At 43.9% G+C, this 21,725-nt stretch overlaps 6 protein-coding genes across 6 annotated transcripts; 1 reads left to right on the top strand and 5 right to left on the bottom strand.

Moving 5' to 3' along the window:
- Positions 1–1,050: 1,050 nt before the first annotated feature.
- Positions 1,051–3,265, bottom strand: LOC131285684 (UDP-sugar transporter UST74c). The gene has a single exon (XM_058314543.1). The coding sequence runs from the start codon at positions 2,589–2,591 to the stop codon at positions 1,548–1,550; it is 1,044 nt and encodes a 347-aa protein (XP_058170526.1). The 5' UTR covers positions 2,592–3,265; the 3' UTR covers positions 1,051–1,547.
- Positions 3,266–3,833: 568 nt separating this feature from the next.
- On the bottom strand, positions 3,834–4,917 carry LOC131294952 (SOSS complex subunit B homolog). The gene is made up of 2 exons (XM_058323007.1): positions 4,898–4,917; positions 3,834–4,816 (listed from the first exon to the last, which is right to left on the bottom strand). The coding sequence occupies exons 1-2, from the start codon at positions 4,915–4,917 to the stop codon at positions 4,114–4,116; spliced, it is 723 nt and encodes a 240-aa protein (XP_058178990.1). The 3' UTR covers positions 3,834–4,113.
- A 209-nt stretch (positions 4,918–5,126) lies between these two features.
- Positions 5,127–5,577, top strand: LOC131292210 (RING-box protein 1A). Its single transcript, XM_058320790.1, has one exon. It carries the CDS (start codon positions 5,248–5,250, stop codon positions 5,575–5,577), a length of 330 nt encoding a protein of 109 aa, XP_058176773.1. The 5' UTR covers positions 5,127–5,247.
- A 320-nt stretch (positions 5,578–5,897) lies between these two features.
- Positions 5,898–12,928, bottom strand: LOC131294137 (peptidoglycan-recognition protein LC-like). Its single transcript, XM_058322182.1, has 8 exons — positions 12,595–12,928; positions 9,934–10,756; positions 9,629–9,859; positions 9,331–9,482; positions 7,038–7,185; positions 6,702–6,973; positions 6,356–6,509; positions 5,898–6,274 (listed from the first exon to the last, which is right to left on the bottom strand). The coding sequence occupies exons 2-8, from the start codon at positions 10,508–10,510 to the stop codon at positions 5,898–5,900; spliced, it is 1,911 nt and encodes a 636-aa protein (XP_058178165.1). The 5' UTR covers positions 10,511–10,756; positions 12,595–12,928.
- Positions 12,929–15,507: 2,579 nt separating this feature from the next.
- On the bottom strand, positions 15,508–16,641 carry LOC131294136 (peptidoglycan-recognition protein LA-like). Its single transcript, XM_058322180.1, has 4 exons — positions 16,395–16,641; positions 16,092–16,324; positions 15,799–16,005; positions 15,508–15,729 (listed from the first exon to the last, which is right to left on the bottom strand). Exons 1-4 carry the CDS (start codon positions 16,639–16,641, stop codon positions 15,508–15,510), a joined length of 909 nt encoding a protein of 302 aa, XP_058178163.1.
- Positions 16,642–17,003: 362 nt separating this feature from the next.
- On the bottom strand, positions 17,004–20,172 carry LOC131281034 (peptidoglycan-recognition protein LA-like). Its single transcript, XM_058310285.1, has 5 exons — positions 19,725–20,172; positions 17,861–18,070; positions 17,554–17,786; positions 17,283–17,489; positions 17,004–17,207 (listed from the first exon to the last, which is right to left on the bottom strand). Exons 1-5 carry the CDS (start codon positions 20,170–20,172, stop codon positions 17,004–17,006), a joined length of 1,302 nt encoding a protein of 433 aa, XP_058166268.1.
- Between the last annotated feature and the right edge of the window lie 1,553 nt (positions 20,173–21,725).

Genomic DNA, 21,725 nt, shown 5'->3' with positions numbered 1-21,725 from the left:
GCTAGAAGATCATCAGTGTGGAAGTCATGGCCAACTCCGAGTTCGGGTAATAGAAGTTTCCGGTCCTCGCAGTGGTGACGGTATTTGAAATAACCAATGGCGACCTTGATCCATCCGGCTACAGCTAGATATTATGCTGGTGAGAAAAACACATACATAATGAAGATACCGCAGTATTTGCCCAACAAAGCTAAAGTTCTATTTTTGGTCTCATTAAAATTATAAAACTAATTTAATTAGCCCGTTAGGCAAAGTCACATTTGTTCCTTTATAGCCAATTTAATTTATTATGGTTCCAGTGAACGATTATGCTTAACAACTGTTGATATCCCGGTATGAGAGCTAAAATAAGCACCAACCTGTACTTCAGGCATCGTATGCCCAGAAACGTTGAAGTATTCGTCATTTGGAGTTCAAGGTTATTTGTGTGGCATCAGAATGGAGTTTGGAGTATTACCGGCTCATACAGTACAGACAAACAGGTTTTCTAGACAGACAAACAAGATCGTTCAAGAGGCAAACAAAAACGAAGATCTACAAATTAAGCTTTAAGAAGTGTAGATCGAACGATTTAAAAAAAATAAAATAAAAAATCCACATAAAAAAATATTTTTGGTAACTTTTAAAATAGAGCCCATAAACACATAATCATCAATTCACGCCTATCGATAGAATTCGCAAGATACACGCACCAACTTTACATGGTAGACGTTTGAATAACCTGTTAGTAACGGTGAATTTATGTAAATTTTAAATCAGCTGCTCCAGCCACGAGCACGCCTTCCACTATAAATGGCAGTATAAAATGTATTTTTGAAAATCGTTTGGCCGTGACATAAAAAGACTTGCCAGAGGTATTTGCTATTGGTGGGGAACATTAAGAAAACGGAACGATTTTGGATTTAATTTAGCAATGACCTCGGCGAATGCCTTTTCTTTGTCGCAGGTGGAATAATTAAACCATCGTATTACCAACAAATCGTCAAATGCATTAGGGACACATTCTTTCCGGAAGATCCAATACAAACCAATTTCTTATTTTTGTACACAATAGCCATCAGTTGTTTGTATTAACACTAAACCTTTTTTTTCGTTTTACTAAAATTCATACTTCGTACGTACACTCCAACTTAAAATACACACAGAACTAAAACAGTTGAATTAACGGGCGTTTGTGTATTCCGATTTACTGATTAATATCAATTTTCGGGAATCTTCTGGCAAAATGCTTACTACAGTACTACAACTCCTGTAAGAATGTTCTCCGTTGTCTGTTACGCGATCCCGAGAATATTTTTAAATTATCACTACTAATGCACCGATTCACTGGCCGTTGCGAGGATGCATCATATTAAACCACCAGAACGGGCACAACGTGCCCATGTTCCGAAGCAGAGCGCCCCATATTTTTACTAATAAATATCGCTCTTTTCACTCAGGCAGTCATTTGAATCCTATTTGTTGATCTATGTTCTCCATTTGTCCCTTTGGTTTTGTTCGTTATGGTGCATGCAGTTGTCTGATACGGTCCATGGTAGAAATCTATTTCACACGTTATCAATTCGTCCACCCGATGGCAGCAGTAGCTTCTTATCGGACGCATTAGCATCTCCACCGGCTCCTCCGGAACTGCTCGGTTTCTTCCGGAAGGTAACGTAGGTGTACAGCAAGCTTCCAGTGACACTGATGTTGATCCCGATCGCGTTCAGCCACGAGAACACGTAGTCCCCACCGATGAACATGCCGATGTAGGTCACGCTGATGTTCTTCAGGCAGCCGACGATGGTCGTGGTGAGGGCGGAATTATGTTGAGTGCAGAGAATGATGCTGTATGATAGTATGAAGCCCATTACGCAGGAGAGCAGGAACTGGGCGGCAAAGAAAGGATCATCCCAGCCTGCGTATTGCCATGCACGGTCAATGTCCCCGGCGAGCCACGTACCGACGAACGCCGGCAGAATCATGAAGAGCGAGTTGTAGTACATCAGCCCGTACTTCCCCATGTCGGCCGTATCGAGCTTTTTCTTCATGTACACTCCGTTGGCCGCCGTGAGCGTGTTCGTGATCATCACGTACATGTAGCCCTGCAGATTGAAGGAAAGATCGTCTAGGGCGGCCATCAACGCCCCGCCGACCATGGCGAACACGCTCACCTTGACGGCGAGCGTCGGCCGGATCCCGAGCACCAGCAGCTCCAGGAGCATCGTCAGCAGGATGGAAAATCTTCGCAGGGCGGCAAACATCGGTAAGCTGAGCGCTTGCGTTCCGCCCAGTCCGAACATCATGTTGCCCAGGTAGATTAGTGGCAGCGGGAATATCCGCCGTGCGATGTCACGGCTGAAATCGGGAAATTTGACCAATCCAAGCCGCTTGGCGACGAACAGCACCACGATACTGGCGGTCAGCTGGCCAAGGCTGAGCACCAGAAACGATGGAAACCGGTAGCTGGTGAGAACGGTCTTGTTGACCACCGTAATCAGGAACGACGAAAGGCCGTAAAAAACGGCGCTGGATAGTTTCAGAAACTGAGTTGTGTCGCTTCCGGTCATCTCTGACGCGGCCGAGCGCATTTTGGAGAGATAAGCTATCATTGAGATGCGATAAAGCGCTAGCCGACGTTATGCTGGATCATAGACGGCTATGCCGTCGTTTTCCTACCGAATGGTAGTGAGATTCTTGTACAGCCTTCGCGGTGTATGACGCGAATCGCAGTAACCTCGCTTTTGGACAGCAGGTTCGAAGTTTTGCGAATTTCTTAAATGACGATGTTGGCCGTTGATTGCTTCTGCTGTCGGCCCCGTATTCAGTGCCGTGCTACTAACATTTTCATTGCATCCGCATCGATCCAGCATTCTTATGTCGCTGTTGCTGGTTCCCTTCTTCGGTCCGTACGCGCCACATAACACTTGCACTAGCACATACCGCGGGTGTGGATGATACTAACAGAGCCTTGACCTTCACCGAGGGACTCCGGATTAAAGGAAGAAGGCGAGCACAATTAATACCATTCTTGGAATTGCCCGTATCGTATCAGCACTGAGAATAACTTCCTTCCGGAGATGGCACTATGTTTACAGCACGTTCACACGTTTTAAATGTACTTCTAAGGCAATTTTACTGATAGGTTTATATGTTTCTCGTTACACCGGGCGGAGAAAAACGCATTGTGCCCCTACGCCGATGACACAATCTCGCGGTAAGTTATTTAATCTACTCGAACTCAATACCAACTTGCAACTGAACTGGCGAGGAAACCTTCCGCGAACCAAATCATACGTCAACATCCCCAGCATAACTGTGTGTATGTGTATGCTTTGTGAAAAGGAGATGCCTTGTAAATTCGCGGCAAAAAATTGAAAATATTTAATCACAGCAAGCTTGAACCATAATAGGAGGTCAAAAATGCCTGGAAAGTTTATTTTCAGTAGGCGTTAGGGCCAACAAACTGGTGGCAAAGCAGGAAAATTAAATAAAAAACCAGTAATGTCGGCTCAGAGCTCTGCGCCGGCTTAATTTACATTTGTCATATGGTGACAGAAGTGACATTGTTTTGCTCCCCAAATTGCGACTTTACAACCCGATTACATGATATTGAAAAAAGAAAATGAGTGCAATTTAAAGACTCACTTTAGCGAGACGGTTTAGCCTGGAGGAAAGTTAATTAAAGGGACTCAATAACTTACATTAGCCAAGTGATATGCGGCAAATCTGCTATTCGTCTGGTGTTGAAATAGGATGTTGTTCTTTCAAATGTCACTTCACAAATGATGGAAGACAGAAACACCAGGGCTTGTTTCAACCACTGTTTATGTTTTGAATATAAAACGACAGAATTACAGTACGTCTCAGAAATAACCTTCATGGCGGTGAGATAAAACTAATTTTCATTTATTTTAATCGATGATACAAACGACGGATCGAAATTGTTTAGCTTAGAATTGGCTACACAGGAATGATCACCATCGTTTGCTGGGAGAGGAGAATACACTGATTCGCTGCGCGAGCGGGACGTCGGTAAGCTGTGATTCTGGTTTCTGTTCAATATTCTCCATTAGAATGTGGACTAAAACTATCATTAGCGATAAGTGGTGCACAAAGCGCATCGGCTAACTGTTATCTCCGATCACTCTTTACGGCTGAGCTTTTTGCTTGACTATTGCGCCCCGTACGTGGGGCATTTTTTGGAGATGGTTTCATTGTGCTTGGCGGAGATGCTGCGGCAGCTGCAGCGGCAGCGGCCACCGAATATCGCGTCGTCGCCGTGTGTGGCTTCGTCGATGAAGCTCCTCCTCCTCCTCCACCACCACCCGGATGCAGAGGACTACTGTTCGCTACCGGTTTGGAAGCACTTAAGGGTTTCCCTGTGCCATTATTATTGTTATTGCCACTGTTCGGACCACCGCCGTTGTTGAGAATCGGTTGCGGTAAAGGGGCGCTCAAGTTAGGGTTTGGTTCGCTCATATTGACCATTTCATTGAAGGTGTAGCAAAAATCACCCAGCCGAACAATTTCGCCATTTTTGCCCGAGTACAGCGTCAGACACTGGCGCCAGATAGAGGCATAACCTTTCGTTAGCCGTACGATGTCTCCCGGCACCAGCTGTTTCCCCGGTTCGTCCCAAATGGACACATTTATGGCCGCGCTTTGGTCCGCCACCTTAAACGTGCGCACCTCGCGGTTTTCCTTCGTGAGAGTCACGGGGCCGATCTCCAAAATTATAAAGATTACGTTGATGTTCTTCAATCCGGGATAAATATCTTTGATAGCCATCAGGTCAGTGGGATTTGGATTCGGCGGTGGATGATTTTGCATCGCACTGTGGAGGATAACAATGAAATGCAAACATTCCTTTGTTTGGCGAATACGTCTCGAAAGATTTTCGTATCGCTTTACATACCCGTACATGTTAACAGCCATCGTGAATGCAGGAAGCCAAGTGTGGTGATTCTGTAAAATTTTGGTGATTCAATGTTTTGCTTTCGTCTCGGAAAACAACGCATCTGAACTGTCAAAAGGCAGTGAGCGAGAAAAGAAGAGAGCGAAACAGCAACACGCGGAAGCTTGTCACACTGGCAGCAGTGACTGTCATTTCATTGTACATTGATTGCTGAGGTAAGAGCGCTGTATCCTTTCCTTGAACGTTCTTTGTTTCGCGAAGTTAAATTAGGATCATCCATTTTAAAGTGCCATTTTGCAAGCGCTAACTTTCGTACGATTGCTTTCCGTGTGATTTAAGATACCGACAACATGGATATTGACGAGGAAGAGTTCGAAGCACCGACATCCAGCAGTAGTCGCGGCGAGCGGAAGCGCTTCGAGGTCAAGAAGTGGAACGCGGTGGCCCTATGGGCTTGGGTCATCGTAGTGGACAATTGTGCGATCTGCCGCAACCACATCATGGACCTGTGCATCGAATGCCAGGCAAATCAGGCCTCTGCCACCAGCGAAGAGTGCACGGTCGCTTGGGGGGTCTGTAATCATGCCTTCCACTTCCACTGCATCTCGCGCTGGCTCAAGACCCGGCAAGTATGCCCTCTCGACAACAGGGAATGGGAGTTCCAGAAGTACGGCCATTAGGATGCTTACAGCGGAGACTGACGAATGTGTGTGTTGACTTGCTTTCGCCTAAATATGCTGCCGCGATGGTGGCTTCTTTTTTATTTTCGGTTCGTATAAGCTCACCAATTATTGTGCATTGAGCATCAAAACATCAAAGAAAATAAGCCAAGTGTGAAAAACGAAGAGAATTTTTGTTTCATCTTGTAATAGATAAAGGGACTTTAACTAACGGTTTATACGCAAAACAATAAATTGATCAGTTTTAAACTACACTGAAACACAATGATAACCTAAACAAAATCAAAAAGTGTTTATTCGATTAATTTTTTCATCACAGTCTACATTGAGGTCGTATCTTCGGATTCACGATGGGTCGCTTCCGTCGAGGATGCATCAATGGAATCAGGGTCCTTCCAGCTGGTGCTATGTGTCGCTTCTGTCGTGGATGGATCATTGGGATCAGGGTTCTTCCAGCTTGCGCTAGTCAGTTTGTTCGACCAATGTGGCCAAGTTTTGATGATATCGAACAGCGCTTTACCGGGACTCTCGAAGGGGGCGAGCTGCCGATGCCCGTATAGGCTGTAGTTGGCTGCAATGTAATTATGTTCCAGACCCATCTGAATCAGTTGTCTCGCTGCGCTCAGCTGGGCGGCCGGGGGTACCACCTTAATGAATGTTCCAATAAAAGCAATGCAGATGCTGTCCACATTGAATCCTGCGAGAAGAGAACACCGGTAGGGAAGTTTGGAAGATTATCGTCCGTCGTAGAGACACACGGCAGCAGATTTTGTCCTACCTTTCGTATGTGCTCCCTGCTTTTTCCATCCTCTACCCTCGTAAGCATTCCCATCGCCGCCGACAAGAAATTGGTAGCCAATATCGGAAAAATTTCTGGAATCCGGCCTGTTATGAAATAATTGGATTGCTTGTACATGGAACACACATTGAGCCTGCGAAAAAAGTAGAAAAAACATCTGAATTATTTACGTACAGTCTTGATTTTTTATAGATTAGTTAGTAGCAACAATAATACACGACACACAATTATGTTCACATTATATTTCCTTCCGTTTTCAGTGCACATGCCGATCATTGTTTGCGATGCTTCCATTACTTCGAATCATCGAGGACACACTAACCTAATATAGCTGCACTTTCGTATAGGCTGGGTGAGTTTCGTTCGTAATATTAACAAACTGCGGCAGCTTCTGCAACGCTTCTATTAAGCTCTTGCCAGTCGGCGAAGCATCGTCAAAATGTTCGGAAGCATAAATTTTATAGTTCTCCGTTATGTAGCCTTTGCTCACACCATACTCCAGAAGCTGGTTCAACAGGTCCATCTGCTCTTCCGTCGGTTGATCGGTGAAGTTGTATTCCCCCACAAAGGCTATACCTTCACAGTTGTTGTTGTGTCCTGAAAGTGCGAGATTTGATTATTAAAATACAGGCTCATTTCTAGACCGCATAGCAACGTGTACCCCTCGTGTGGGCACCGATTTTTTTCCATCCGCGTCCCTCGTAGATCCTGTTGTCTCCACCGATAAGGAAATTATACGAAATATCATCGTAGTTTATGCTGTCCATGTGGAATAGCTGTATGAAGCGCACGCGGAATATACAGGCACCCTAAAAAAGGTAAGCAAAAGTGCATTTAAAATATGTTGTAGTTTTTATTTCGCTCAAAATGGGAGCCTAGTTGTACTTGATCAACAAAATTTCGGATTGCAGTTGTCGTCAGTGATTACGTTTTGTACGATAGTTTATTGCTAAAAGTTGCATTTTTCAACTATTGATAAATATCTCTTGTTTTCTTATACACAAAAACGGGGCTTTTACGACATAATCGATACACTTCGAACTTGCCTATAATGTACACTTATCAATCTAATTTTCGATGTTTTATCTCATTCACGAGACACTTACTCTTCATTCCTACGTTACGGACATTTTGGGTTATCAGATTGTTTGGAAACGACAATCTGAAGTTACGATTCTAGGGCCAATAAGTCAGTAGCTAAGGTAAAATAAGGTTGATTCTACTTTCCCTGTTTTATTTTACAGATTCCAATCAATAAGATGTACCTCAAATGGTAAAACTTAATTATTTTAATGATACACTCATCATAAATTTCCAAACAATCTTCAACTCTTACAAGATAAGTTTCCTTTGTTTTGTGCATATTTTGGCACTGTTCAACTTATCACCTTGCCTAGATTGAAGCATGGTTTTGCTGCTGAATCCTTTCATTCTTGATCGATCGAACGAAAACCGCCCCTCACATTCTAACCTCGTATGGGCTTATCCACACTGAAATGTGGGTGCAATTTCAGCTTTTCCATCAAAAACTTTCCCGGACTGATCGTCTGTTTTAGCTGGCTCGCCCCGTACAGCTTATAATTGCTGGCCAGTGTTGTGCGCTCCGTGCAATTGTGCAACAGTGCATCTAACTGCTCCATCTGGGAATCCGTTGGCTGGTCTGTTTCGAAGTTGCCAACGAATGCTATTCCATAGCTGATGCCATTGTAGTCTGTGAATCCAGTAGTAGTACATGGTATCAGCATGCTGTGCTTATTTAATGTTGCCTAGAAAATGATCTTGGCACGATCGTACTCGATCGTATTCGTCGCATACATACCTCTCGTATGGGCGCCGACTTTGAGCCATCCTCGACCCTCATACACAGCACCGTCGCCACCGATAACGAAGTTGTAGCCAATGTCACTGTACTTGAGGGTGCTCATGTGATAATTTTGCATCGATCTAACACGTGCTTCGCATGCTTCCTGAAGAGATCGGCGTTTGTTGAAGATTTGGAAGGAAGAGAGTAAAAACAGCGTGTGCTTTTGATGTGGAAGTTTTGACCTGAGTGCGTTTGTTTATTTTATGTTCTTTTTGTAGTGTAATTGTTAACGTATGACCATGTTCAAGTTCTTGGAAAATGTTTGAAATTCGCCTTATATTCACCTAACAGCGTGTGAAAGGAGCGTGCAATGTACAGTGATGAGCGGGTTCTTCTCTTCAACATACAGCTCTACAGAAATTATGTCACTTTTCCCACACACTAACACACCGATGAATCGCGGTGCACATTAACGAAAGCCATGTGGTCGCTGTAAAAATATATTCTGTGATCGTTGTAGGATAAAGAAATCTAATTTATTATCGCGGATATCGATGATAAACGCCGGTGGGCTAACATACATTGACAATGATCTCCGGAGAAAGACAGCACAATGATTGCAAGCGATGGCAAACACCGGGACAGCCGAAGGATGGGTATTTTAATTCCCAAATTTTTACAATAGTAACATATTATCTTGCAATGAATTTTCATTGGAACAAAAACAGCTTCATATAAGTTAAAGTAAATAATGATTTAATAGTTAAAAAAGTTTAACGATTGCATAAAACAACCCTCTTTACCTTGGTGCATTTTATAATAATTAAACAGAACGGCACGAACGGGGTTTTTGGATTTCTTTTCTTTGTACAATAAATATATAAACTATTGTATGATGTTTCAATACAGCTTTAAATGAAGCAAGCTTAGTTGGACATACACTTTATATAACAACATTATTTTAGATGAACTGTGCATAAAAGACGGCGGGATGCACAGGGGATTATTTTTGTTAACCATCGGGATATCACCATATTTTTGCAAGCAATTCTGAGAATCATTCTTAACGTATAATGACATTAGTTAAATATGATTTTATTATAATTTCTGCAATGCAGTCATCTTATCTATTATCTCGCATTGAACCTACCTGATTGGTGCAACTTTCAGTTGCTGTGTGAGCGATAATTACATTGCTGACCGGAAGTTTCAGATCTGTCAGCGGTTCCCGTGGCGGTTGTGCCACCCACTCCTGCCTCGTTACCAGTCGCAATGGCCTCGGTCCGGGGAACAAATCGTCCTCTGCAATAAGACAATTGCTATGAATTGGTAAACGAGCAGACATTCGCGGAGAATCATTCACGGGGCCCGAGTGTAGTTAATAAGTCTTAAATTTAGCACTTCAACGATGGGGGTATATACATAGTATGCAAAAAAAAGGCTTGTACCTATGTGCGTGTCCTGCGGGACATTGGCACGATCGTCGTCTCCATCGCCTACTGGGGGCCTTATTCTACCTTTACCTGACGCTGTTAGGATGGAGATGACCGCTATTATGGCACACAGGACGATCATGAGTGATATCATAACGATAAAGCTGAGCAATGGTTTATCTTTGATGATGCCCTTAAGACTAGATTGCCAGGTCCGTGGCTCTGGCGGTGCGGCTGTGGGAGGTACTGCGGAGAAACGAGAACAATCGTAAGCAAAACAAAAGATTCTTTCTCCACACTTCCGACGGACCTTTGCATACCTTTTTTGCCGGATGCGGAGTCTGTTGAATCATTTTCATGCACCTGGTAGCCATCGTTCGTTAGTCCGTTCCCTCGATCTTTGTAGATATTCTTGATCACCACCTGCCCTTTAATGTACGTCTTGTTACCGAACGTGATGTCGGAGGAGTTTTGTAGCGCTATTGAACCGATTGACGGCGTCCCTGCCGAGGGGGCATGCTGAGGCGACCGCAGTCTTGGGTTCATCGCTTCGGGTCCCACGACTAGGGCCCCATTCTGGACCACGCAAGCCTCGCCCGGTGCTAATGCACCCGGGATACGATCGATGGCGCGCTTGATGGAATCATCGTCGCACTCCGTATCGCTGCTACTGTCGAAGGCACTGGAATCGTCGTCACCATCGTTGTCTCCTCGTTTGATGGATGGTGTCGAGATATTGGACAGACTACCTCTGGTGCTGTCGGTGGTGCTGGTCACGGTGCTCACATTCTGTACGCCTTCCGTGAGCGTTTCATCACCGTTTGGAGGCTGTGTCGTATTGCTCTCGGGCGGCGCTTGGCTGTCATTCGTTGGGGGTGGAATCTTTGCCTTTGCCATAGTTCTTTATGTTTATCCCTACAGTACGACACTGGGTTGGTCCGTTAGTACTTCTAGCTGTAGATAGTCCTTGATCTTCTTTGAAGTAAGGGCTTATACTCTTCGACTTTCTCTATAATAGTAACTGGAACTTTGAGGCATTTTTAAAGTTCCCCACGCTGGCAAGCTGATAGAGAAGGGCGATAGAACGGTCGGCATAAATAACTCATTACTCATACATTGTATCCGCCGACGAGCATGACTGAACTGCTTTCCAACAGCCCAAAAAACTAATTATTATTATCGATTATTTGGAGATTCAAGAAAAAACCGATGTAGAACAAGCGGTACTATTTATGGAGCTTGTTATCTCCAGACTCTAACTTAAGTGCATTTCATAGAACCAGCTAGAGAACATGGCCACCGGGCGGGCCAGCTGTAAGTTGAATCGGAAGACAAATGCGTCTCCATTAGGATACAGACATTACGTAACTTATTCCGTTACCGACATTGCGTTTTTTGTTTGTTTGTCGCTGAGAATCTTCAAGTACAATGATGGTGAATCTGTTTCTGGGGTTTGCTTTTGCTGCGTCAAACATGGAACTCGTGTGTTTGCAGTAAGGTCAACTCGAGCAAGACGAGCGCTGATAAGAAAGTGAATGGAGGATTTCAGTCCTTTCGCCTGCGCTACCTTTAACTAGCGCAGTTTTAATGAAATCGAGTGCAACCGTTGCATTGAATATTGCATTTCTGAACCTATATAATAGAATAGTTGAGGAATCCGGTATTTTCTTAATCCATGAATCTGAATACCTTATGCAGAATAACATCTGTTATATGTTATCACAAATCCTCTAGGATTTGCATGAATTTATAGACATGCTGGAGTAGTGTTAGAAAAGTGTTTTAAAAAGGTTGTTCAGGTAGTTCTCAAGGGTAATCAATCCTTAGTCGTTAATTCTTTGGTACATACATGGAATAATTTCACAGTCATGGACCTGATATTATTTCAAATGTTTCAAAAAAACACACCACTATTGGGCATCCAAACTGAAAGTCATGCTTGTGGTAACGCTACGAAGAGCAAAACAGGTGGAAAGGGAGTAATAGTTTTAGTGTAGTAGTAATAGAACAGGTGTGTTTTGTAATGTGTACTATTTTCACATCAGGTTGCATACGAATTTCGCCTTTATAATGTTCGGTAGGACAAATGCAATCATACATAGTTCTAGGACAAGAATCCATGGAGTCTACATATCTTATGATCGTTAGAATTGGCACAATTTCGCACAACTTTCGACATACACAGCGTCTTTTGCATTACGATGGCTCTAATTTATTGGCAAACAAGACCGGTTCCAGCCCAGTGGATTTTGATGCGGGCAACAACGACATGATCGCACTGATCTCACGCAAACACCTCGTATATGTATAGCGTACACGAGGGCAGCGTGTGATCATCTTTTACTAATTGAATCGGAAAATCCGACTATTTTTTTTTTTTAATTGTACTCATTTCCAAATCCGGAAGCTTCATTTTCGATTGACTAGTTTTAACGTATTTGAAAAACATTAGCGAGAATATCTTCTCAAACCTTTACCGGGTCATTGGCAATATGTTGTGAGTGGAAAAAACAACAACGCACACAATAAGTCGAGCTACAAAGTGCTATGTGTACAAATCAGGAAACCTTCCCATTTACCCCATCCTCTTGTGGAAGGCATAGGACATGGAACCGCGACCCGCTAACGATCCAAACCATCCCCAAAACGAGCGTGGTGGTGGTTGTGGTCGAAGGCTATTTGTTCACTTGCTTTGTGTCGCGGCTACACGCTATTTGTCCGCGACAACATCTCGGGGTGGCTGGATCGCGATTCAATTCGTTTTTTGTTTGTTGTCTTGGCGGATATTCGTGAGCGTGTGTTTGTTACCGCTGTAAGATCGCTTACACAGGACGTGGACCCACGGTCCTCTGTGCCGTGGCTGTGGTGTAAACATCGCTTTCACAACTAAGCTGCTCCTTCCGGGATTTAAAAATTTGCAATTATTCCACCCCTAATATCTAGCTGTTAGCCAAGATCGCTCTCGGTCGTGGGACACTTACATTGGTTTCTTTCTTTTGTTTTTTTTTTGTTATCACGCAACAACCGACAAAATTCTTCTAATCGTTATGATCACAGTGGGTCACTATTTGTTCCGCAATTTTCCCACACTATTGTCACTTCGGTAAACTAGTGTTCCCGATAGGCGGGGCAATCAAATTCCTACCACACAGTAACGTTTTCTTTAATCACTAATGTATGCCACTTGGTTTCAAACTGCACCAAACGCTGGGCATCAGCTCCCCAGGATGTCTGTCTTGTAACTGAAGCTTTGATAGTGTGCCAGACGATGACGACACAAAGCGCTCGACCGCCGTACGATGCGTATGCTTCCACGATCTATCAACTACTATCATCGCCACGAGAGCTCGCGAAGCGTCCAACCAATACCGCGAACCCGCGAGACGTGATCGTGTTGGTTCAACAAGGCGCGAATCTCTTGTACCGTTCTTATTTGGTGTCGCGATCGGAAAGGGTACTGTAATGGAAGATCGCGATTTTGGTTGAAATACACATTGTCATTGCTTCACGTTATTCAAACAAAAATACCTAAGTGAGTGATAACGATTGTTTGTTTCATTTCAAAATTAGTTAAATTTATTTCTTTTTTTTTACACATAGTGGAGTGTTTTTGGAGAATTTTTGAAATTTTTTGCCACCACGTGTCGTAATTTTTTTTATACTGAATGGAAAAACATACCACAATTTTTTACATAGTATTGATTGTTATAACGCTGTTAAAAATCAATACACCGCCTTCTTATATTTCTAGTCAACAGAATTTATTTATCTAATTTCGCATTTTTTACGAATTTAAAAGTATGAGAATATTAAACATCCTTTTTTAATTTACAAGACTTATATATACTATACAAATTACGGTAATATCCCAAATGAAGCAAATCCCCCCAGCCGAAATCACTGTCGTGGCTACATTATTTGTGAGCGGATGTACCTAAAAGGTATGCAATGGATGAAACAAATGCCGTTGTGTGAACCGTTTGAATTGCATTTCTCGTTAAATTAAATATTATGGTTATACTGGGAAGGATGTTCAACATGAACTCCCTCATGCATTACTTGCAATTTCATTCGATATGGGCTCGAGTTATGAGCTCAGCACTTTGGTTGCTTTCAAGTTCAAGTTCAAGTAATTTTACATCGGTTATTGGCCCTATCGTAAAGATCTGTACTCACATAAGACCTGGGCTAAATTTTCATGGGCTATAGATTCAAGGAACGTAGTAATTCTTTCGTGAACTAATAACATCAGCAAAATACAAAAGAAATAATGTCAATTAGTGCTCAAGGAGAATATGTTTGTCGCTACCCGGCATTTACTAATATGCTCGCAGGCCAAATGCACACTCGCTCCGGGCATAGTGATAGAGTGAAGTGGACGTTATCGGAGATAAATATGTGCAAAACTGAAATTTGCTGCAATTGTGAAAAAGAAAGCGTATACATCATTTTCCATTGTCGCTTGCCGTTCTTTGTCGCGATTACAGTTGCTTTATCCTGGCACATGCAATGAAAACTGTAAAGTAAATTTGAATCATCGAGCCAAAAAATTCTTTATTAGAAAATGAAAATTAATATCAAAACTGACGTAATGTTTCCGAGCGATGGAAAGCAAATACAACTATCGGTTTTCAACGGTGCCCTTTGCGCGTTATCAGCGACACTTCAACAAGGACAATGTTTGGAGTAGATTATGGCATTAAGTCCCGTTTTCTTTAATTATTCGCTCCACCAAACCATGGAGTGGAGAGTGTTGCCTTTTTTTCCTCCTCGCCAATCCACTCGAACAGAGTTCCGTTCGGTTCACCTGTCCCACTTGACTGCCAGTGGCCAGTTCCACCGGAAAAGGACTCGACACGGTCGATAGCCTCATTAGGAGGAGAGCGGGTGGTACCGGACGTTATCTAATTCGACATACGTCCCCGTTTGAAATCTACAATTAATTTCAATCAGTACACTTTCCATTGGCTGATAAGGAAGAAAATGCTGATAGCTCGCGCCGGAGCCGCTTGGTGGTTTGTTGTGTTTTAACGTGCCGTTTCATCGATGGACATCAGCCTCAGCGTGCCCCGGTCGAAGGGGTTGCGAAGATATCGTCGTAGGTCGTATACTGCACTAACAGTTGATAGTACGACCGGAGGCTTCAGAGTTACGGGGAACATAAATAAAACAGCGGTAATCGAGTGCAAAACATAGACACACCGATGATGGGGCAAATTTGTTGAAATTGTTGAAGGGTATGGCCACAAGGAATCCCATCGTTGTATGCAAATCGTACACAGCGAGAATTGTGCGATAACCGTAACGATATTTGGCCACCTCCGCCGAGATAACGAACGCACACGCGCCTTTGGTGATTGGGTAATATTAACGGACCCGAAACGATTATTAGAAATACGACATACGAAATTCGGTTATGGCGTGGCTCAAATTCAGCTGGTGTTGATTTTTTCGGCTAAACCCCCCTGCGAACCGAACGAAATATGATACGTAAAACATGAATGAAACTACTGTTGTGGTATTGCCTGGTCGCATCCACACTCAAACCGGCCTACTGCAAATAGAAACGTGACACGGTTCAACCACGACAAGGGGATGTCCGTTGGACATGCATCTGTTTGGACTGATAAGAAATGTTCGATGCTTAGCTCGTTTGTATGCCTCGAGGCAAACCGCTGTCAATCATAGTTGGCGCACGTTATTTGGATTGGTCGTGCCCAAAAAAAAAAACTGCCCCATTTCGTGGAAAAGTTGACGGAAGTAAACAAATTCGTTTGAGGCCCAAATCGGAAATGTTTGATGTGAATGGAAACGCCATACAATGTTGCACGTGATGGTGGCGGTGATGGCACTTTATCTTATGCCCCTTTGTAGTAAGCGAGGAGCATCGTGAACTAATCTGATGTTTCACTTTTCGCACTAGTTGTGCTGCTGACCTCAGTGGTCGTTGCTCCAGGTACGGTAGTCGCCTGCAGTATGTACTCTTGGCGCCAGATTTCCGGTAGGCCAATCTCGTGGCCACACTTTTCCTTCTCAGGCAACCCACATGGATTCCACCGAGACAGCTGGGTGATCTTTTCGTACAGCATTATTCCAGGGCTGCGCGTGGTTTGCGTCTGCAATTGGTTTGTCGATTAGAAATTAATCCCTTGGCCTGGTTTTCATTCCCTTTGCCTCCCTCTTACCTGCCGATGGGCGACGATTTTATAGTCCTTCGTTAGAAGATCATTCTTTTCGCCGTACGTTAGAAGATGGTCTAAGGCGGAAAACTGCAGCTTGTTCGGTTCGTACCGCCCGTAATCGCCCATGAAGCAGACGGCCAGCGATTTGTTGGCGTACGCATTCGCCGTGTCCCAGCCCCGACCGACGTAGACGTTTCCATCACCTCCGAGCTAATGGGACGAAGAATTTGTAATTAAATGCAATCAGTTTTTCAATGCCAAACAAAAACACACACAATGCTGCTTCTAACACTCACGTAAAAATTACTGGGAATATCCCTCAGACTTTTCTCAGCGATGGCAGCGTCCTGCAGCGTTCGCATCTTGATCGAGCACATGTGCACGTTGGTGCAGTTCTTCGCGTGCACCCCGACGTGCGTTATGAGCACGTACGGAATGGGATGGGTCAGATCGTACGGTCCCCGTATGTTCTGCTGGGCTCCCCAGTTGCTCCGATCGATTATCATGTGCCCGTTACCAAGGTTTGGAACTATGGTCCAAGAAGGGAAGCGTTACTCTATGTGCACTCCAATCTGGTGACACAAACGGCTCGTACTTACTCGATTTCGAAATGAAGTTGTTGCCGAAAAGTATCTCCTCATTGGCGCGTGCAGTTTGGTTGGCTTGGTAGGTTTGGTAAACGTAGAAGAACACAACAAGCAATCCTGCCACTACGAATAGAAGAATTACTCCGTACACGATGTACCGTTCGTATTGCATCTCCTTTGCAGTGTTTGGTAGCAGCAGGTTGTTCTGGTTGTTATTTCCATCTGAAATGATAATAAGCATAATAAATTTGTTAAACATTTTTGTAACAGCCCTTTTTGAAGCAAAACCCACCCTCAAAATGTTTAAAGATGCATTTTTAATAAAGTTACCTTGTTTGAATTCTTTATTTTTTGTCAACATATGATTGAAAAAAATACACACACAAAGGAATATCATAAACGTGTCATACCGTAACTTGCTTCATTTATTAATCTCAATGCCATAATATCAGTATTTTCTTCACTAGTATTTACAAACAAAAATTCTTATGACTAGACGCTTGCTTATGGCTAAATGCTTGACCTGTGATATCCCTAACATTAACTCGTTATAAAAAAATATATATGCATAGTTTTATGCACAAAAGTGCAACCGATCTATAGCACCTTTCTACAGGTGCGTTACTCTTCCTCTTTTCGTTGGGAGATTAAAGGGTTTACGCGTCCATTACGCTCGTTGTATAGCTTTTCGTCGTCCCAAAGGCTCGGAAAACCAAGCTCGGCACCGCAGTGCATGTACGATTGCGTGCCGCACGGATTCCAGCGTGATAGTTGCACGATCCTGGGGTACAGTTGGTCTCCTGGACTCTTGGTGGTGTTTTTGGTCTGCCGAGGAAAAAAGGAGCAAAATAAAGCGTATTTCAAAAGTTGCCCATTTTTCGGCATGCTTCTAGTAACAACCTGTCGGCGAGCAACGAGCCTAAAGTCCTTCGAGAGGACATCCTTGACCACGCCGTACGTGAGAAGGTGCTGTAGGGCGGAGAGCTGTGACTCGAGTGGCGCGTAAACGTTGTAGTCTCCCATGAAGCAGATGGATATCGTTCGGTTGTGATAGGAGTTGGCAATGTCCCAGCCACGGCCAACGTAGATGTTGCCATCGCCACCGATCTATGATAAGCGAAGCAAATCATTTGTAGTGTGGGTGAACACACAGTTTCCGTTCAAAACTTACGTAGAAATTACTCGGTATATCCGGCAGGTATCGTTCGCCGATTGCCGCGTCCTGTAGAATGCGCATCTTGTTGGAGCACTGGTAAATATCGGTGCAGTTTTTGTTCTTTGCGCCAACATGCGTCACCAGCACGTACGGCACTGGACGCTCCAGTCGGACCGGCGCCTGCACATCGTCTTGCGTGCCCCAGTTGTTCCGGTCGATGATCATGTGGCTGTTGCCGAGCGTGGGAACTGGAAATGGATCAATCTGGCAGAGTTACTCGACGGTCTGTCGCGTGCCCCACGGTCGAACGAAAAACACTTACTCGTTCGAGGGTTGTAGTTTTCTCCGAACAGAATGTCCCGTGGTTGCTTCATGCCGTCGGCACTCTGGGCCTGGTTGACGATGAAGTAGATCGCGGTGGAGAATCCGACGATTGCGAAGAAGATCAGGGCGCCGTAAATAAAGTAGCGCTCCTGGCGCAGGGTCGTCGGTTCGTTCGATGGCAATCCTCGGTTCTGGTTGTTACGGCCAGCTGGTTAGTGGCGAGATGTTGGGTGGTGGGCGCGGGAAAAGAGGTAACAAAATTAAGTGAACTTACAGTCAAAGAATGTCATTGTGATTGGCGTCGGTATAAAGTTGAAGTGTACACATTTGTCGGCGCGGCTAGATAAATATTGTACGAGCGGTATTTGCTTTGCCAGGAATGGATAACGTCCAACGAATCGGTCGTGGATTTGCGATGCGATTTTCGTTGCGAAGAGCAGTACAGTCGCAATATGCCTTCTCGTCCTATCAAACGATCGCACAAATATAAATGATACGAACCGCAGATCTTATCGTGGAATGCACGTTTTATACTACTAACATAAAAAGCATAAATAACATTTAAAAAACCGTTGACACGTTCATGTCAGTTTTCATAAACGACTGCAAATAAGCTGCTTTTAGTTCTGAGATAAAATTTTTTGTAAAATCTGGCAAGATTTTTTTACAGCAAAATGTCGATACTGTCGACTTACATCCACGGATATTTAATATAAATTGAGGTTTCAAATTCATGAAGAGTTTGTTTCGTATTTAACTCATCACACATGGTTTTCAGTGCTTAAATTTGATTCCATGGTTTTCATTGTTTAACCACTTCACAGTCTCAGTGTTTTTTTTAGATTTTTTGTGATTTGGATCAATACTGTGGTAAATTTTGTTCAATTTCATCGATTAGTATCGCATGAATTAGTAAAAATGTACAAACATGTAATGGCGTGTTTTTTAAGCAGGTGCACATACGTCGTACAACGAAAATAGAAACAAAACAGGCAAAACTGTGAAGGGGTTAACTTAGTATAAAGTGATCAATATAATTTGAACGTTGTCACTTTTCTAGCACAGTATGTTGATCTTATTTTGTTGTGTTTTTCAAGCTCATACGATTCAACCGTATTAAAAAGAATGAAAAAGAGGTCAATGCAAAAAACTGCATAAATTAATAAACTTCCTGTTGTTTTAGTTTGCAGAATCCACCAAAAACGAAACAACCATATTAATGTTTTCTCAAGCAGCTTTGACTATTTTTTCAAATTACTACTGTGTGGTACTCATGTATAAAATGGCTTATTCTTATTCAACCTCTTTGCAAGGTAAACTCTACAGTGACGAAAATGTAACTATGTCGACACTTTTGCTTCTGCGGGTATCGTTGTTCACTACCAAACGAAATGTAAAGTCATGCATAAATGCAAAAACACGATCATTGAGTAGTAAACATGCATTTGGTGATGAACACAAACTATACATTATGAACATGTGTTTCAGCTTTCGCTCCGCACCGTCCCACAGACAGGCATCATTCACTGTGAACATGCGAAATGCAGAAGCACCGTACGTTGTGTTGGACTGATGCGAGATGCTTTGGCTCAAAAATAGCCCCTAGTGTAAACATGCCGGTACGGAATCCAGTATGCTGATGGTATTGCTCCAGTAACGTCCCTGAGCTGGAGTATTTTTACCACGCTTCCAGCTACGCTTTTCCAGTGGGGAAATACTAAAGGGTTGCGTTGCATACGTTACGCGAGATCAGTGCACAAGGGGTGAGATCATTACTCCAGAATAAAAACAAACCCCGAGTGATCATTTATAGCCGTCGGAAAGTGAGTTGCAAATTGTTTGAATGATAAAATTTTACACACATCGGGAGACACTAGCGAAACTGCGGCCTGATGACTGGAATTGGGAATTCCGTAGCAGCGGCCGTCGCTCGATGGGACAGCTGGAGGACTCCCGATAGTTGGAAAATGGTGATGCACTTCCTCCGATCGTCAGGGAAGATTCCCCTTCGTACGCATGCATCGACTGCGCTGGGGAATTGGCCCCCGATGGAGATAAAGGTGCCGACGCAGATGCTCCAGTCGCCGACGAGGGTGACGAAGATGATGATGATGATGATGGTGATGCGAGCAGGCTGGATGCGTGGGAGCTAGCCGGGGCGGAGTTGTTGGCAGGCAGAGGGTACGAGGATGAGTTCGAAACTCTACGGTGGTAATATTTACGCTTCCGCTGGAACAGCGTAACCGCCGTCGAGGCCGCCACGGTCGGCGAGTGGCGTTCTTTGTTGTGGATTTTTAGCAGCAGTTTCATGATTGCTCCGGACAAATGCACCCCCGGATGCTTGTGTAACGGACACGGTTCGGATCACTGTCACATATTCTAGGGTATTGCGTTGCCGGACACTGGATGATTTTCACTCACTGTTTTCCACACCGGCCATATCGAGCTCCGGTACTGACTGACCACTTTGGCACAACACTGGTTTCGGTGAGGGCCTTTTTCGAACACTCCACAAATTAATCTGTACGCGTCTGTGGCCAAAAAACCATGCTAACCGAACTGCAACCAGTCACGTGTATGGTCGCCAGGCCAACGAGTGGCCAAACCCACGGTACAGATTATCCGTATATTAGCAAAACGCTGGTCCTATATGTCCACATGCCATGTGTGTGCGTGGGTATTTCTGCACGAGGATACGCAGTGCATTCAAATTCAATTAGCAATGCATCTCACGAAGTAACGTTGACCACTCGATGGTTGTGACTTTCTTTTGGGCCACTGACCGACCACGACGTAGTAAATCTCTGCTGGCAATTCGAAAATCGCCACTGTCTCATCACGTTCACGATGAAAATGTTTCCCGGGCGAGGAATTATGGTGAAGAAATAAATAAAATGAAGGTCCACGACTAGTCGGGTAAAACCTACGGGCGATTTGACGCGCGCGCTCCAATACGCCCCACGGTGCGATGCGGTGACCATTCGCGTCAGAAGCAGACTGAATACCCGGTCGGGGTTTGTTTGTTTGACGGAAATTCAACCTGTTACGCGGCCACTCGCTCCAGTGCTACGTCTCGGTTGGGGCGATTCTGTTCCGCACCATGTTGCGTTAGGGCTGTGTATTGTGCGAGCTCGCGGTCATCACGTCAATTTCGCTGCCCAGATGGTGGTGGTTGTGGCAAGGGCGGTTTGTTTTTTGCGGCAGTTAAGCGGTAATCGGGTTTAGCTCGTCGTTGTCCGCGATCTTCCCGTCTCTGGTGGAGATGGAGATTCCTGTCGAGTTTCTCAGCGCGTTGCCTCAACGTACGATGTGTTTTCTTCGACCGGTCTGAGAGGGTTGTTGTGTGTTGAATTCGAAAGATGTGTTGAATTTTTAAGTGGCCGCATCAATTTAAGACGCGCTTTTTTCTATTTTGCTAGGTTTAAAAACAAGCACGATATGTTTCAGATATCAGCCAGATCGTTGTTCATGACCACGTGGTTCCTTTGGCAAAACTTTACACACAACTTGAAATTTACATTTTGTGTAAAATTTACCACTCTTTCATGATTCCAGAAGTAACACACAAGCTTCATATTATATATAAGTATGACTAAGACGCTGTTATCTTATTGAGATCTCAAATATTGATTCCAGGAAAGGGTGAACAAGTTTGTTGTTAAAATTAGCGTGACTAAGATGGGTTATCTGATAAAGATCGGTTGGAGTGAGATGTACTTATGTACAGTTATCACCACTGCTTTACTAATCACTTACTGAATATGTGCGACGATCAAGTTTTATGTTTGCTTTACAAATACTTGAAGCACCGAGACAAAATTTGCGCAGTGATCGTTACGCAACACGTGGGATTCCCATTACGC

This window comes from Anopheles ziemanni, chromosome 2, assembly GCF_943734765.1.
Source record: "Anopheles ziemanni chromosome 2, idAnoZiCoDA_A2_x.2, whole genome shotgun sequence".
Taxonomy (NCBI): domain Eukaryota; kingdom Metazoa; phylum Arthropoda; class Insecta; order Diptera; family Culicidae; genus Anopheles; species Anopheles ziemanni.
This window is presented reverse-complemented; position numbering and strand designations above follow the sequence as displayed.